Below are 19111 nucleotides of genomic sequence, written 5' to 3'. Positions count from 1 at the left end.
TGAAATGTGGGCATTTTTGTACATTAAAATGATTACCCTTTACATTACATGTAATTTTCACTATGTACGACATTTCGTTACCTAGATAACACATTAAAATATGTCAACATCAATTGGACTCAAATGGGCAGGAACTCCTTATGTTGGGCTACCATGGTAAAAAAAACATCCTAATAAAGGAAGATTGTCATCAGAGAAGGACACATTTTGGTGAAGGCATTTCTGCAGGCTGTATTTCCTGTCATCAGCAGAGTGAAATTAATAACAATCTTTTGCATTTAGGCTTTATTTGGGTTTTGATGCTTTGAAATCCCACTGTGTTATATACTGTAAGAATATTGTACATTTTGATTGAACTCTTGAAATAAAACTGAACAGGTTTTATTCTCTGTTCATCAATACTGCATCTGCCATGCTATGGCTGGGCCTACTCAAATGCCCCGTAAACAGCTTGCTCAGGAATGTGGGCTATTAAAGTTAAGTATGCAAGTTGTGAACTTGTATGAATGTCAAGTTCACAACTTGCATACTTGGCTCGCATTCTTGAGCAAGATGTTTACGGGGCATTTGGGTAAGCCAGAGTGCATAGACTATGTCATGAAAAGGACATTTATATTTGATAACATTAACAAATTAATTTTCAAAAATCTACATGTAACCTTTTGTTTGGGACACCCATTTTAATTCTGACCAATTATCCATGAAATTTACAAGAATTAATGTTGATTATGTGAAAATCTTTCCAGAACAGATTTGGAGACTGTCATCAAAATTCTACACCTGCTGATGCATAACTTGAAGATGCATACAGAGTTTATGGATAAGTAACAAACACAGAAATAAATGTCATTCCCAACAGTGGAATTTTAATAGTAATTCATCAGTTAACAGTAGTATTTCATTTCATTCTGGTGCTTACGATCATAAAGCATTGGTGTATTGATAATTATTGATATATGTTGAATCTTATACAACAATAATTGCATAACTCATTTTGTTAAGGGGTACTACACCCTCGATAAATTTGTGTCTATTTTTGCATTTTTCTCAAAACTAATAACACAGTGGTAACAAAAGTTTATGTATATTATAGAGACAAGGAATCCAATTAATACACTGGAATTTCAGTAACCTAAGACAAGTGGTTTGTTATTTATGATAAGAAATAAGGTACCGCTAGCATGTACCTCGCTTCCTATCATATATACTGAACCGCTTGTCTTGAGTCACTGAAATTTCAGTGTAGTAATTGGATTCCTTGCCCCAATAATATACATAACTTTTGTTACCAGTGTGTTATTATTTTTGAGAAAAATAGTCACAATTTACCACAGGGTGTAGTATGCCCCCTTAAGCTAACCCAAATGTATGCTATGTCAACTCATCATGTACATCTAGATGCCCAAGTCATTACAATCAGATTTGATAACCATTTTATTCATATCCAAAGATTGCTGAACAAAATGTTTATTTCACTTGTGTTTCAAGTTCCCATGTTTTTCTGATTTTTTTCAAAGTACCTTATTATAGATGAGTTATTCAATTACTGTATTAGGGTGAAGTTATGAAAGGATTTTGATAGTGCAACTCTGAATCATGTGTAAAAAAATAATAGAGTTTATGCCATTATATTGTTCATTACTCAGGTGCTAATTTTTATAGGAAAATAATTGATGAATAAATATCTTACACATACAACATGCAATGAGTTGATTGTATTTGTGGGTGTGTGTGTATCACAGTTGCAAAATTCATCCTCACATATTTGCCTTTCAAAAAAAAAATTCCATTAATTTCATGGGGTTATTTATAGTGTATTTTGCTTCTTGCATGCAACACTTTGACCCATACAAGTATGTGAAACATACATCTATTATTGTGTCTTTGTGTGACCATGTGCACAGGCCAACAACCTTTATTTTGTACTGGCTACCTCAAGAAACACCACAGTTACCACTAAGAAGAAGCAAAAAATACTTTTCTGGAATAAACATGAGGATGATCAAGTTGTAAAACAGAATGTTTAGGCATGTCTAAATCCCTGGTAGCTTGCCTGTATGGTTCAAAATATCAGGGTAAAATCGAACAAAACCTGCAATCTACATCTTTTGGGACCATTTAGACTAAAATTCACCTCTGTATAGACCGAAATTGTCAATTTTGTTTGCACCTTGCACCAATAAGTCTCGGTGGGCAGCAGGAAGTCAAACCAATTTTACCTCTTTGAAAATATTGCCCAACTTGCTCTGAGTTGTAGCTAAAAATAGCTATTCAAATCACTGGCAGCAAAATGAACAGCAAAAGTATTGATGGAAGGAATCCAGTTCTTTTGGATGCTGATAGGCACCATATAATATCTCCATCTTGAGCAATACTTAGTATTATACAAAGCAAATCTATTAGTGAAAATCTGATGGAAACTTGATGAGCATGTTAAAAATATTTCATACATAAAATCTTCATCCATGATCTAAAAATTGCTTGCAAGTTGCATATAATATAAAACTAGTCTTATTGCATCTTTCCCGCTATCATAAACTCTGCGAGTAATATTTTGAGCTGCGTGCACGTCTAGCATCAGAAGGTCCTTGAGGTATTCTATCAAATGGAGCAAAGTCATTGAAACAGCTATCCCATACACTGTCTATAGCCTTCTCAGCGTCCTCCTTGGACAAGTCTCTTGTAGCCTGGATGGAGCGTCTGGCATGGTTACGCACACATTTCTGTAAAGATGGAAGTTGGTATGGTTGCATTTATTTTACTTTTATTGGTATAGACATTAGGCCTGTTATCGACACGTGATTTCTAATTCAACACTTCGTCAGGGGGAAAATACGACAATCGACATATGTCGGAACTCGTAATGAGATTTTAAAATGCTGAAAAAAGTTGATAGATAAGCTTACAATCACGCCAATATGAGTTACGATTGCCGACTTCTGGTGTAAACATACTTCCTGGTTTGTTCTACCAGGTTCGGATCAACTTCAGGAGGTAATTTTCGACTTTCCGATGAAAACATGATTCTACTGTAAGCTTATTTGGACAAAATAGCATGGAAATTTCCTTTTGTTTTCTTTTTGATATATGTCGTAAAGTGTCGAAAAAGGACAATTTATTTTGACATGTCGGATTTAGGGTCATATCGACGATAATACGACAGTCGATAACAGGCCTATAAATAGACATGGTATGAAAATTGGTAAGCCAGCACATCTCTTTGTCACATGCAGCAAGTTTGCAACAACTTCAGGCCTAGAAATCTGTGGCAGTTCTCGCAAGAGAATTCTGCGAGAATCCTTGATTCGTGCAAATCTACCTCCTGCTCCCGCTGCACAATGATTGAAAAAAATACTGTCCTCATACAGTCTGATTTAGTCATCCAAGATGGCGGCTTTGGCGAACAAAAGATCGGCATGCAACCAATGGCTGTTTTTGCTGTTAAAATGCCCTCTCAAATCAGTATTAATTTATAGTACAAATTATTAATGATTTAAAGTCATAATGTACGATCTTTTTTCAGAATTTACCTTTATTTTTTTCAAAACCGATTTTTTGGCATATTTGTAATACTTACACATGTTCTAATTTAAATCTATGAGCAAACTGTCAAATTCGGCCCTATTTGTAGTAAAACGGGACGATTTTCTGTTGGTCCGACATAAAGTCATAATTTTTAGATTATGACTTTATGTCGCTCTCGATCAAGAACCGTAGCCTCCTACAAAACTAGCTTGAGTTACGCTCCCTCCACATGTGGAGGGAGCGTAACCTTTAACCAGAGGAGACTAACTCAGAGGCCGCACTCGCTGTCCTAATCCAAATAGTGCGAGATGTTTCGAGTGATAGAGGTGAAGTTTATGATGTTGTTTCTTTGCAAATTCCCAATGTTTTTCAAGCGTCCAAATGTATTGGGAACTTTCATAATGATTGCATATTATCATTTTAGAAGAAAAAAAGAATAATTTAAAAATTTAAAAAGATCGTACATTAAGGCTTTAAGTAAATTATCCCATAATGCGCCATTTTGGGGTTCAGTTGCTTAAAAAATGAAGTCAAACCGGGAATCAAACTTGGTACATATTTTTTTTCTTTCTGTAAACTGCCAGTGCATTACGCGAATCCATATGGATTCGCCCAGTTGATGTTTTACGAGAATCTTTGGTACCCATCAGTTTTTGGTGTTTATTGACAAGCCTGCTTCAATATGCAACATAAGATCCTCTTGAAATGCCAAGGATTTAGTTTTATGACCATATAGGCCTATAACATTCATCCATGTGGCATTTTGATGTGGTAGTTTTGTCCATAATAGTGGAAACTGATGGGAACCACTTATTTTGATATAGTCTGTACAAACTACTCCCAATTCCAGAAAAATACAGAACTAATTTTTTGGAATAAAAAAATATGATCTTGTTTTGCCAAATGAAATATAGCTAAATCCTAATCCTTTAGTTAGTCCTAACTGGCAATAAAAGTTAAAATTCACTATTTGGCCAAATTTATGAATTAAGGGCCAAAAACATGCATTTTTAGGGTGTTTTTCGTACACTGAGACAATCAAGCCCAAAGACTTGTACTACATGTAAGACTAATTTCAGTTTATGCATTTTGATTTTTGGGAAAGACATGTTTCATTCTTATAACCAACCATTTAATCATAGTAACACACAAAAACTGAAAATTAGAGCAAAATTTCGGCATATACTCAAGATTTTGAATGCTTAGACTTGTTCCAAGTCTTTGATTTTTGTGACTCGATTGTCAGAAAACATGCCGAAAATGCATGTTTTTGGCTCTTTTTTCAAGAAACTTTTTCTATTATCTCCAGTTAGGACTAACTTAATGATTAGGATTGAGCTATGTTTCATTTGGCAGAACTTGATAATATTTTTTTAATCCCAAAAAATTAGTTCGGTATTTTTCTGGAATGGGGAGTAGTTAATGATCCTTAATTCGCTACTTGCACGGTTCCGCCATTATGCACTATGTGCGGGGAGAGCCTCGACCTGGCAGCATACGTGAATGGGAATTGAACTAGTCATAACGTCTGTGTAAGGTTACATAATTCTTCCTTTCATGTATGCTGCCAGTTCGAGGCTCTCCCCGCACATAGTGCATAATGGCGGAACCGTGCAAGTAGCGAATAGAATGCTGTTCTTTAGAATTATGTGGAAATCCACAAATCAGTACCTGCAAATGATTTTCATACATTTTAAAGATTTACACAGAAAACACTTTGCGAAAATCAAATTATTTCTGCAAGATTCCTTTGCAAATTGACTTTGGTACTGTGTGGCAAAATTCTAACATATTCTTCAGCAATATAGTAAAACACAGTGTAAAGAGCAAAATAGTCTTAAAGGAACACTCCGGCAATCACATAGTTTTATTTAAAACAAACTCATATTGACCATAAAAACAGCTGGCTCTCAACATGTGATATTCAAAATTCCCATGCCGAAATTGTCTAGGACAATGACGTCATGGTTATTTGTGTTACTGGGACGTCATTGCCACAGTCAATTTCGGTGCCCGGGGAGAGACGAGAGACGTGGCGAGAGACGGCTGTTTTTATTTGTTTTAAATGAAACCAAATAATTTGTGTTTGATAATTATTTTTCTAACCTTATATGATAAGATATAATGTTGTGATTGCCTGAGTGTTCCTTTAAAATACATTCCATTTAGCTGTTTTACCACTAGGTCAACTCTGGTTTGAGTTCATGTGAAAGGTTTTTGACTACAAGTTTTGTAACATGAATGTTGCTATCTTTGCTTGATCAAATCAGCAGTAATTGTACTACTAAGACAAACTCACCTGGTGATGTTTTTTGATTCCATAATTAAATCCATATATATTGGTACTGAGGAAAGAGCAATCTGAACTCAAGCTAGCTGCTCTGATCTGAAAAGAAAGACAAACTAAGATGATGAGAATGTTCAATATAGCTATCAGTACTTTCAGGTACAGGGTATTTCAGAATGTTCTGTACCAGGCAAGTTTAAATATTGCTATTGGTCATGTTGTTTGCATTTACAACTATTATACATTTAACTTTCTTAAATATTTTAAATATTGGTTGTTTCTGATAGAAATTACAGAATATTTTGTAAAAATGGTGGATTACAATTTAGGTTGAAATGATCGGTTTTGAAAATCTGTAAAATCAGTGACCATATGTTCAGCATAAAGTAATTTTGAAAGGTTATGCAGGTATGTTTGTTGTGTCCTGTTCCACTAAATGACCTAAGACTATCGTTTCTTTGGTAGCACTTTTGAATGTAATTATTGTGGTGTGATGTTCGTAATTTAAAACGCTGGCAGATAACAGATCTGGTGGTTGTACAAAGAAGATCCGATAAGATGTTTCCTTGATTTACTGCACAGCAGCGTGCAGTAATTGGCAAACCCGCAGTTATGTAGAGACGCAAAGAAGATATTTGTTAGAAGATTGCCACAAGCATGAATTCAGACCAAAGGTCCGATAGAATATAATGTAAAAAGTTTGACCAACACGAAATAGTCAGGATCTGGCAGAGCGAAGCTTCTGGTGCTTACAAGACAGTAAGAAATACAGCTAACATTGCAGCTACTCCTCATAATTTGAAATGTTGGCAGATAATAGATCTGGTGGTTGTACAAAGAAGAGCTGAGAAGATATTTCCTCAATTTACTGCACAACAGCCTGCAGTAATTGGCAAACCCACAGTTATGTAGAGACGCAGAGGAGATTTGTTAGAAGATTGCCACAATCAAGCATTCAGACCAAAGGTCCAATGGAATATAATGTAAAAAAAAGTTTGACCAACACGGACTAGTCAGGATCTGGCAGAGCAAAGCTTCTGGTGCTTACAAGACAGTAAGAAATAGAGCTAACATTGCAGCTACTCCTCATCCAGTACCAATAAGGCCAATCTTATCCAAATTATCTGTAAGTGATGGAATCACACGCTTCTCATCTCATCCAGTGTTAAAATATGTTATTATTATATTGTTTTATTATTGTACTTTTGAGCATTATTATCTGGTCTAATGATTCGTTACAATTATGTTTCTTTCATTTTTATTTCAGCCACATGATATCATCATTGTAGTACTCATTAATATTGTATTGTAAGTTAAATTTCCATCTAGTTCAGATTGGGCGCCACAAGCTTCACGCCCTGCATCTTTGCAGCATCCACATCTCTTCACTGTTCTTATTGTGCGTCTATATTAAAGTGATACCATTACACATTTTTTATCTTCCATTTTTCCCCATTTTTTTTATAACTTTGTTGTGAATTGAGATGAAAACAAATAAACTGGTGCAACCCCAATAGAAGTCATACGAGTGGATATCATTGTTGTCAAAATGCTGTGCCATACGTCTTACATTCTTCCTTCAATCGCATCATGCATCAAGACTTGAATTTGTGTACTTATAAAGTGAAAGTACAACATTGACCGCAGGCATGCCTTAAAAGATAGATAATATTAAAGGCAACAAAGATGTTGTGATGGCTTCGCAACATGATACCCCAAGAATGGCTGGAAAATACACTGGTCGCACACAAAGCAAATTTCTATGTGTACAGGTCTATTGGAACCAATCGTGTCCACCATTATGCTCCTAGAGATCATCCACCAAGAACCTTTACCTGTGACATTGCTAATGACCATCAGAAGTTGGTCATGTGGATGGGCGTAATGGGACATAACTCAATCTTGGGACCAGTGTTTGTTGATGGCAATCTCAATGCACATAAATATCAGACAGTATGCTGCCTTACAAAATGGAACTATCCAAGTTGTAAACTTTCTTCAGAATGGTGCTACAGCACATAGAGCAATGTTTGTTCAACAAAGACTTAGGCAAAAATTCCCTAGGACTTACATATGATCAGGAGTGGCTGTCATGATCACCAGACCTGACTACTTGTAACTTTTTTCTCTGGGGTTATCTAAAGGCAAAGGTGTATGCAGGACTACCCACAGACCTGTAGATACTGAGACAGTACATCGTCACTGCAGTTACAAGACTGCACAGAAATTACATCATTGGAAGGCAGTGGCAGCGCTAGCACCATGGAGGATCAAGGGGGTATTTGTCTCCCTTAATCTTTTCTTTGCCCCTCCTAGTTTTCCCCCTATACAGGACAAAAAAAATCACAGAAAATCCCGCTCTATTTTGGACCGCATTTGTCCTATTTTTAGCCAAAATCGCCCAATTTTAGGACAATTGTCCACCCTAATTTCACTTTTCTCCAATTTCCCCCATGAAAATATTCCTGGCAACGGCACTAATGGAAGGGCTAAGAATAGTATGATGCAAAGGGCAAACGGGTGTACCTGTAGTATACCAAGCCCACTATTTTTATTGCCTAAAAAGAGCTGCATGGCTTGTTCAGCAATTTGGCAGCAAATGAGATAACTATGTTTCGTGACATGATTCAATACGATAATCAGAATCCCACTTCTATGTTTACACAGTACATACAGGGACAAAAGTTCACAGACAACCAGTGTAAATGAAAGCACTAAATATACTTACCTCTGAACATGCTACATGTGTCAAGTCTGTCCAGTCAACCTTGGCTCGGCAATGATCAAAGGCATGGATGAGTTCATGCGTCAGAAGGCTACTCATTACTCGCTGTGTTGGAGTCTTGTTTTCACATATTACAATCTGGTTTTTTTTTGGTAACAAGAAAGTACACAAATTGATGGTTCATAAAGAAGAGTTAACATCTTGGTCATATTGCCAGGATGTCCAATTGTAAATTTGAGCCTTGTATACAGTAACATCTCACCTCTCCCGTCTCCCCGTCAGTCCGAAACACTGTCAATCCGAACCACTGTCAGTCCAAAATCTAATTGAAGTTAGGTTAAGGGTTAGAGTTAGGATTAGGATTAAGGTTGACATCTTTTACAATTAGATTTTTGGACTGACGGGGGTTCGGATTGATGGTGTCACATAAAAGCACTAACAGCACCCAGCTTAAATGTAGTGATGTCACACAGAAATTAAATATTAGTGCTAGACATATCAAGTTACCCCTCATTTTGAAGCTTATGATGTTGCGGACATAATGAAGTAACAGGATTTTAAAATTAATGCTGCGTATGCTAATTAGCGCTAATTAAATATTCAAAGTTAACGAATTTGTCTGTCGGATGAAGTATTTTACTAATTTTATAAAAATTAAAGTCAAATTGTATTTTTTAGCTAAGTTTGTTTAATGTTTACATGAAATAACCCTAAATAAAGATGTTTAAGGTATTAATCTTGATTAAATATGCTAATTAATTGCTAATTAAGCGAATTCACTATATATGCAATTTTTGTACTGGGAAATTCCTTTATTTGTTCGTTATTTTATGATTTTAAAAATAATTATCTTGTCGTCTAGAAGAAGAAAACTATTTATTTAATGTATTAATTATAAAATTAATAAATGATTTAAAATTGAAATATTTAATTAATGCTATCTTTATCTTATAATTAGCATACAAGGTGTGTTTAAGTTCATAGGCTATGTGTACACTATACTTTTCCCATAGAGCACTATGTAAAATCTGTAAAAAGCCTTCAAAATGCTCTCAACCTGCCCACATTATCCCTACTTGCGGCAAAATGCGTAATGCCCTAGCCCCATGTGTTTGATATCATTGCAAAGAGGACCTTCCAATATGTCTAAAAATCACAATCATCAAAGATCATCAGGGGGGTTAAGCTTAAAAAATGGCTCACAAAGTCAAAAATAAGTAAAAATTACACTAAAAATGGCACAATTCCAAGCCATTTGGCTAATTTTAAAGCTTTTTTCACCATTTTTTTTGTCATTTTGGGGAATATATTGCTTACGATAACGTTTCTAGATTATTTCCGATGCTTTACCCCCACAATGCAATGCGATACTCGGAAATGTGCACAGGTCGCCATTTGTGGTAATTTCAACAATTGCGATTTTCAAACCACTAAATTCACAATTTATTTATGGAACTTTTCCAAGCTTTTATTCAAAATTTGAATTAATATTTAGTTAAAACATACTTTTAACTACACTAGCATTAAATTCTAGCAAAATATTTCAAGTATTAATGGAACTAGGGCAATTCTCCAAGAGCAAGTTTTTATATGTTACAGAATAGCAGCACCGATTTACGTGTGCTGTGTGTCATCGCTATTAAATGTTGATGCAGTTAACAAAACATAGATCTCATCAACACAAAATAACCTGTTACCAGGATTCCGGACAAAGTTAAAAATAAAAAATGCCTAGTCTTGTTTAGACAAAAAAAAATGCTTGTAAAGATTGCAAAATCCAATGCGCAATATTTTTTTATTTTTTCCCCTTGTTTTGAGTTTTTTGTTTGACTCAAACTCAGAACTTTCAAAGCTAACATTCTCATACACAAAATTAAATATTTACACTCAGTATATTTTGAGCTCAAATCAATTAAATTGACCAACTTCTCAGAGACAAATGCGCAACGCAAAACATACGCACACAGCAACAATGAAACATACTTGTAAGTGAACATACCTGGTTATTAATTGGATCAAATCCACCCTGGATGGGACTACCTGGATTACATGGTTCACAAACTATATGCCTATCTCTATTTATAGCACTGGAAGAAAAATGTAACAAAATATCAGTTTAAATTAAAGACAAACAAACTTTATGTTAAAGATGGGTGACCTGATCGACAGCTTCATCCACCCACATTTTCTTATCAAAATGGTGAATTTGGCATCAGAAGAAAGCTCATATTTTTCTCATAATCCTAGTGACAATTTTGGCCTGAAATATATTCCATTTAGATGTTATGAACGAAAAAGAGATAGTCTAGTCCCCAATTGTGGTATACCACACATACCATTTTATGGGCCGTTTTTACATCTAATATCAAAATGGCTCGAGCAATTTATCTCAAACCTTGGAATCGGATTATTTTGGTACAGGCCTCAATTTGAGGTACAAAACATAATCCAAAAAATCTGACCACCCACCTTTAAGGTGGTATTGGATGCATTTTCTAGAAATTAGGAAATGCTTTGATCATATTGTTAACAGATTAATTGAGTAGGGTAAAGTACACTGATCAATATGCCTTTTGTTTGGAGCAAATCGGACATACGGTTTCCATAATACATCAATTTATATTTTCTTTATATCCTATTGTTTTTGTCAATAATCAATACAGTTAATGAGCTAAAAGGACTGTAAAGGCTCATTAATATGTAATTTTTGCCAATATTTTGCTAAAAATCAATGCATAAATGCTTAGGGTACTTTTATTTTGCATACTTTTGCCCTGAAACTTGGTCAAAGTGTTTCTAATATGTTCTAATGTATTATAAAGTGAAGCCGCCCTCTAATTTGCATATTTGCATAATTAATGAGCTAATTTGCATAAATGATAATTAATTATGCAAATATGCAAATTAGGGGGCGGCCGAAAGTGCCTCAAATGGTTCATGCACCCATGTTGGGAATGTCACTTTTTAAACGAACACTTACAATTCTGAAAACTACCAATAAAATGCTTCCACTCACCATCCAGTGCTTTTCATTGCTTCTAACATAAGTTTCACATAGGGATCTATTAACAAAACAAAACAAGCAAAAATTATAAACTTATAACAATCCCACAATTCTTTATATCATACCCTCCCTCACCCATGTCAAACTAAAATGAACTTAAGAATAAAATTCAAATTCACATCCAAAGAAAGTCACTCTTAATTTCTTAAAGATTTTTGGTTGAATTCTCTCTCTATGTGCCATATCCAGTGACGTGGGCGACCATGGAATGCCAATCCATCCTGTTCTTTGCCAATCTCAACAGCTTGATGTTATCCACACCCGTCCAGGCTGCGATACTCTGAAGATATGTTGTCCTCTGGCGCCCTCTGTCTCTCCTTCCATTAATCTTCCCCGTAAGAAACAAACACTCAAGATCATCTTTCCTCATACTCAAGATCATCATACCTCATTGATACTCAAGATCATCATACCTCATTGGTTGAATTATGCTCTAATTAATAGTTGATCGTCATTATCATCATAGACATAAAGTGTGTAGCCTTATGGGTCTGAAAGATCATTGCCACGAGCTTAGGTCACAGCATAGGATGTTAAGTAAAGCCCTATGATTTATTTACTTTTTTATTTTTGATGATTGTGATGATGATGATGATAACATCAATTGCAATGATAATGCTGGTAATAATGACCATAGTTATTAAGTTCCAATTACTACTAAATTATTTAAAGTCATAATGTACGATCTTATAATATGAATTTGGTTAATTTTTTTCAAACCTGATTTTTTGGCATATTTGTAATGTTTACACATGTCACAACTTGCACCTAAATGGAATCAGCCAAATTTGTTGTGTTTGTAGGTAAACAGAGCAAAGTTCGACATAAAGTCATAATTCAAAGAATTATGACTTTATGTCCTCCCATAGAACTGCGTGTTAAACGGTCAAAATAACAAGCAGTGTTTCTTTCACTTTACCTCGTTATTTCAGCTCAAAATGGACAGAAACCATTCCCGATAATTATTACTAGTGGTTACGGCCTTGGACTCATAATCTGAGAGCTTGCTCGACGTATGCGTGGGTTCGATTCCCGTCCCACCACCGTTGTTGCGCCCTTGGGCAAGGCGCTTTGCCTCGCTTGCCTCACCCCACCCAGGTGCAATGGGAAGCTGTTAGGGGTAGTCACAGTCGTTGTACTGATGGACCCTGCGCCACTTGTAGGCTGCAAACGTGGTTCCGACATATTCTAATGATGGCAGAATAAATGTAAAGCGCTTAGAGGCTGTTTACGGCATAAAGCGCTATATAAATGTCTACATTTTTTATTTTTTTTATTTCAGCATTTTGAGTATAATGACAAATTAAAAATTTGAAGGAAATCGTACATTAAGCCTTTAATTAAATGACTTACTGTGTTTTAATGCAAAGTCAACTCTTTGATTACAAGTGTCATGTTGTTTACTGCTAAATACACCCGGTTTGGTAATTAACCCTGGTAGACCACCTTCATTTGCAGTTTGGCTTGTCATCTTCACTCTAGAGAAAGAAAAGATATCCAGTAGTTTAGTTGAAATGTGTCCTTGATTGCTTGTTTGCCTACACTCCAGTGTTGTAGCTGAGTCCACCCAAGCCTGAACACCTGTTAGGCTTTTGCAAATTGTAAAGAAAAAGTTATATTGCTTGATATGCATAAATTATACAAAGCATATTTTGCGCAGAAAATATAATCAGGTTGAGAATCTCTGGCCATGCCTTGATAGTCCAAGGTAGGGACCCATGTTTACAGATTTTTCTTGCAAAAAAGCGATCCAGTTAGAGCCAGTTGTAGTAACTACAAATTTCTGACGTTGTAGGAAATGACATAGGGTGCCTCCAGTGTAAACTGTTTTCATTATTGCCAAATATTAATATTGGCATTAATTGACAACCTGTTTGACCTATCCATATATTCATACATTGCTTATCATCTTTTGCTATGAACTTACTCCAAATACGTCTGCCTTTGTGGCGAAATTGTGAATAAACTTATGATTTTATGTAATTTGTAATAATTTATTATTGGAAATATCGTTGGGCTTGTGTACAAAGCCGCCTTTGTATTTGCTATGTAGGCCTAGGTCGTTAAGTTTACCTTGAATTTTATTTATGTTGGGGGTATGCATTTTTTTGGTGGCAATGGAGGGGTTGTGTAATTATAGATGCTGTAAATGTAATAAGGAGGTGGTTGTGTAACTTTATGAATTAGGGGTTCATTCATATATTTTCATGACTAAACGATTGTTTATGCCCGAGGGCTTTAGCCCAAGGACATAAACAACGTTCATGGTCATGTGTCATATGGTGGGGCACATTTGCGTTACAAGCACTGATTTTGATTATTTGTCTTCCTTTTCACAAAAATTGATACATATCTAAAACTATACATCTCACACCAGCAAAACTATACATTTTTGGAAAGCTTATGTTCCAAGGAATCCAACTATGCAAAATTGAAGTTGGTATACAGGGTGCGTAAGAAAATATATAGGGTGATATCATGAAAAAATTTAATTTTACTAGTAAATTGATTATTTATTGCATTTGCTACTGATATCGAATACCTCAAATGAAATCTAATTTTGTGACAGGCCACACTATGAGCTTTAATAAAATGTATACTTTTGCTATGTTATGATTGACCAAAGTGGTGATAGAGGGTGCGAAAATATTCGTAACTTCATGCACAAAATGTTGATTACATTTTTGAAAATATTTTCTTTAGAGTGTATCCTACATTTATTTTAACTGCATTATTTAGATTCCTGGGGTAAAAAGCTTTCCAAAAATGTATACTTTTCCTATCTTAGGGTGTATAATTCTCAAGATACAACAATTGTGACTTGCAGTTCTCAGTGAATACTTGTAAACACAATTAGATAAAATTAATAGCTGAATATGAATAATGAATGAACAAGCTTTCATTTGAGGTATGATTTGCATGTATAGCACACAATTTGACAATGATATAATTAAAATTCAAAAAGATATCATGTCTTCAAAGGATTTGCCATAGAGATTGTACATACTCCTCTACCACTTATCCTCTACCACTTATCCACCAGGTTTACCTTCGTAATAACATTTTAATATTTTTCACTAAATAAACGAATTTGAATTCCAAATTGTGAAACATATTTGAAAATTAGAATAATCAAGCTGTATAATGAGCCCAAACTTGATGCAATTGGACCAAGAATAGCTTTGTGACAACAAGTTAAATCAGAAAGGGGAGAGAAAAATGTAACGCCACCAGGTATTTTGTGGTCCCACCATAGTGCCGTACAATTACGCTGACTTTCGTATTCGGCGAGGAGGACGATTTCGACCTCCTGGTTTGTTTACAAACAGAGAGGTAGACAAAAACCGTTCCGCGTGTCCAAACACTCAAGTATCAGAAGGATGGTCCACAATAGCGTGATTCACGTAACCTGAATAGGGATTAAAAAGCTGTCACGTAGAACCATGTGCTTCTATTGTCCAATTTGCCATCAAGATTTCATATGGAAACAGTTCAGACCCAGTACAAGATCATGTCAGAAATTAATATTTTGTTCTGGGTCTGATTATTCGGACTAGTCCCACCATAAGACACATGACCTCATACCGTAATTTCTGGAATATAAGCCGCGGCTTATACGTTATTTTTGGAGCCGCTGAAAGTCAGTGCGGCTTATACAAAAAGCGGCTTATACAGCAACGCGTTTGAAGAAGAAAAAATACAACGAGAGAGAAAAAAATCTCGCTCGCCGCTGGTGAGTGAGGCAATCGACAAATCGTTCAAAGTCAAAGAACATCGCTTACTGTAATCCTCTTAAGCCGCTTTCATTCTCGATGGACTGATTGGTTTACCTGGGGTGATCAACAGCATAGACAGTCTCATCGATTGTCCGAGTATTATCAATAGACGCCGCCATCCTCGACTCTAGTCATGATCGCATTCATGCATTGATGGGATTATTCCGGGGATTATTCATTCATTCATTCTATTTTTATAACCGAACTGTAGCGATTTATTAAATTAAAGTTTCGATTATGAAAATCAAAAAATTTATTGTCAATGTTTCTTGCATGTTTAATTTGATTCTTGAACAACCTATGACGTTTGAGTAAAAAGAAATGATTGTTGTTGTTTTAATAATATTGTAAATGTTGATCCTTGAAAACAAAAAAACGAAGTGCAGGCCTACCTTCATTCAACCCACAGCCGACTAGCTTAATAACTTGACATATGCTCCACATTTTGTAGTAAATCACTGTACAACAATTATTTTATACATCTACCAATTCACATTGCTGCTGAGAGTGATGACATTTTGTTTTAAAATGACGCCAAAAATGAAATGCACATCTAATATTCACGGAAAGTTGCCCGGGAAAGTTGTTATTTCTGGTATTTCACACATTGGGTATTTCCCCTCATTAATTATTAATTATTCATAAATTCATTCATACACGATCGTGATTCTGTCCATGCACACGCGCACCGCATGTTGACCACTCCTTGGATGAGATACAACCGGTTTTTTCCTGTTACACACAGCACATGTTTACACAACTCAGTATTCAATTAAAGTTTGGGTATAAAATAAAAATATTTTGTTAATGTTTCTTGCGTGTTTAATTTCTTTCTTGAACAAATTTATGAAGTTTTGAGTCCAAAAATATGATTGTTGTTGTTTTTAGTATACCGGTATTATAAATGTTTCATCTTTCATGTTTGATTTTTTTAAATGACTCCAAAAGTGAAATGCCCGCTTGCAGATATTCAACTAAAGTTTACATTTTGGTAAACAACATATCGCAATCATGTACTTCATTAATTATTCATAAGTTCATTCATACGACCGTGGGAAACTCCCTATTTCAGTGTGCTTTTAAAATTACCTGGGCATATGACGCATGGGCGCCGGGGTGATGATGTCACGTGTATTTTTAAACAACTTTATGGTTAAGAAGTTTATTTTTAAAAAATGATTGTAATTGTTTATTTTTTTTAAACTTCCACCGTAAAAGTCTTGTATAAAAAAAATCAAGTCGGCCATCTCATTTAATGTTGTGGCGTGGTGAATGAAATCACGGTAATGTTTTTACAGCAATTATAATATTGCATTTCGTCAGTAGCGGGAGAGGGGTCAACGCACTTAGCATGTGCTAAAGTTTGCAGCGCGAGCGCGGTGTACCATATTTTGGTCACACAAAATCATTGATACATGAGGTCAACGCACTAATAGCTAGTGATGGTTAGGCCTATAGAATATCATATGTGATTGGATTATTTATAAAATATAAAATAGTTTTAAAAAGTATATTGTATCCCAAGAATGAATCGATACGCAACATGTTTAAAAATGTCACTACTTCCCGTGTCGATTATTGAATGAACAACATCATAATAAAAAAGATCAATTGGATTATTTGGATAGCAGTGATCATACATGACACGGCCGATTAGTGCGTGCTGATAATTTTAAAGACATCAACATGTTAATTTACATGCAGACGCATAAGGATTTAAACAAAATAAAGTGTTTTAAAAGGTAGACTTTCATTATACAATGCACAAAATTTGTTTTAATATAATATTGGTTACTTAAAACAAATAATTATCACACTCCTCAGTTTGCTTTGTAGCGCCACAATCGTGAAAATAGCGCATTACAGTGGTGTATGCATGTCAAAAATCGGCCGTCCTTGGTGCGGCTTATATGGCGGTGCGGCTTATACGCCGACGTTTGAATCTTATTTTACCAATTTTTCGGACCTGCGGCTTATACTCCGTGCGGCCAATATGCCGGAAATTACGGTACATGTATACGCAACATTCTGCTTGCTGTTATTTTCTTCCGCAACTAAAAATACCATCATTTTAGACTAAAAACTACCTGTTCATTATCATTTTATTACCATCGCTAATTGTGAGAAAACATTTACTTGCTCAATCCATCGTGTTTGGACACGTGCGAACATGGCGTACATCACTCACGCTTTGCGCAAATAGCTCGCGAGCATCTAGGCGCCTAGAAATGGTCAAATTTTGGCAAGAAATATCTCTGTGTAATCCTATGTAAGTCCCATATGAATATCACATCGTTATCGGCGATCTAGTTTTTTTCTTCTGAAATTTGGCTGATACCCACCGGGGCCGGGGTACCCACCAGTAGACTCGCTGAGTCTCATGGACGCCGTTCCTATGTCCATCAGACTCGTATTTCCCATTTTGGATGTCAATGGGAAATACACACTTAACGATTTGCGCCGGTTAGAAACTTGAAAAAAATCTTTAAAATTTTATCAATGTATATAAAAGTGGTACCAACCTTATTGTGCTTGCTAATTTAAGACTCGGTTGAAACAAAATTAAGGATCGAATGCATTTTAGTGTCCAAAAGGCAAAATTATCGTCAAAGTTCTGTCGAAATCGGCACCCTTGCAAAGGGTTCAGAATTGAATCGAACGAAAATATCCGATCTTTTTGCGATCAAAAACACAAAATTAAAACTTTAAACATACTATTGGCAAAAGACATTATTACCAAACAATATAGAATAGAAAATTTGACATCATTTTCTCAAAATATTGAAGAAATTTGCTCACTAGACATCGAAAAAGTACGCAATCCAATTCCCGTTCAAACGCGTGAGAAACTGAAAGTGCATAATCCCGACTAACCCACCAGCGTCATGCACGTGATGTGACACAGCTAAAATAATCGATCGGAAATCGGGGATCATTAAATCGTCAACAAATTTCAAAACATAGAAATCAGTAAACTTAATGGCGAGCGGTCCGAATTTTGAGCCATACAAGTTTACGTGGTGAACTAGTCTAAACCGGTAAGCTTACCTGAACTTGAAGTTGAAGCCGTTCTACCTGACTATTCATGAATTAGTAAGCTTACCTTACATGTATTACAATCATAAATAATCCTACTTTTAATACCACACCTTCTTTCAGGGTCAATTAGTCTATTTCTACTTATAATCGTAAAAAACAATCTAAAACCTGCAACAAAATGTCGACTGCTAGACCAGAATTGCAGAACGGTGAATCTTGTCAAAGCACCCAAGCAGACCCACGTATGTCTGTACGTGACGTCACGTGATGGCGGGCTTCTTCTTTCTGCTCATTGAAATCCCTGTTGAAATCGGAACGCCGGCTCCTTCGCCCTCTGCTTCGCCTCCGAAGGAGATGTTTCTCGGATGTTTCTGCTTTACTGATTTTACCATTTTACTTTCTGAGGGCGAGGTGGCCTAGTGGTCTAAGGCGCTGGACCATTAGGGAGAGTTGAGCGAGGGGTCCGTGGTTCGAAACCCGCCGCGGGTCGAAACCCCATCCTGCCCGATCCTTGTTGCTCACTCTAAATAGTTCCAATAGGTCGGAAATATCATAATCATAAGCTCTTTCAGTCTACTGTCTGTTCAATTAGCTTAGATTCTTGTATTTTTAAGATATTAAGAAACATTCTTGTCAAAATCATCAAAGAAAAGTCTTAGCACAGCCTTAGACCCAACGTGATTTATACTTTTCAA

The 19111-nt window shown here is 35.7% G+C and overlaps 1 protein-coding gene across 2 annotated transcripts; it reads right to left on the bottom strand.

Moving 5' to 3' along the window:
* Positions 1 to 1352: 1352 nt before the first annotated feature.
* LOC140148276 (mitochondrial inner membrane protease ATP23 homolog) lies at positions 1353 to 18672 on the bottom strand. Of its 2 annotated transcripts, none has more exons than XM_072170170.1 (7): positions 18527 to 18672; positions 12955 to 13079; positions 11554 to 11599; positions 10537 to 10624; positions 8541 to 8675; positions 5825 to 5911; positions 1353 to 2723 (listed from the first exon to the last, which is right to left on the bottom strand). In XM_072170170.1, the coding sequence occupies exons 2-7, from the start codon at positions 13070 to 13072 to the stop codon at positions 2532 to 2534; spliced, it is 666 nt and encodes a 221-aa protein (XP_072026271.1). In that variant the 5' UTR covers positions 13073 to 13079; positions 18527 to 18672; the 3' UTR covers positions 1353 to 2531. The 2 variants fall into 2 exon arrangements, with proteins under 2 accessions (XP_072026271.1, XP_072026272.1); XM_072170171.1 differs by having other exon boundaries at positions 18585 to 18661.
* Between the last annotated feature and the right edge of the window lie 439 nt (positions 18673 to 19111).

This window comes from Amphiura filiformis, chromosome 3 (genome assembly GCF_039555335.1).
Source record: "Amphiura filiformis chromosome 3, Afil_fr2py, whole genome shotgun sequence".
Classification (NCBI taxonomy): domain Eukaryota; kingdom Metazoa; phylum Echinodermata; class Ophiuroidea; order Amphilepidida; family Amphiuridae; genus Amphiura; species Amphiura filiformis.
The sequence above is the reverse complement of the archived record's forward strand: the minus strand, read 5'-3'. Positions and strand labels throughout refer to the sequence as shown.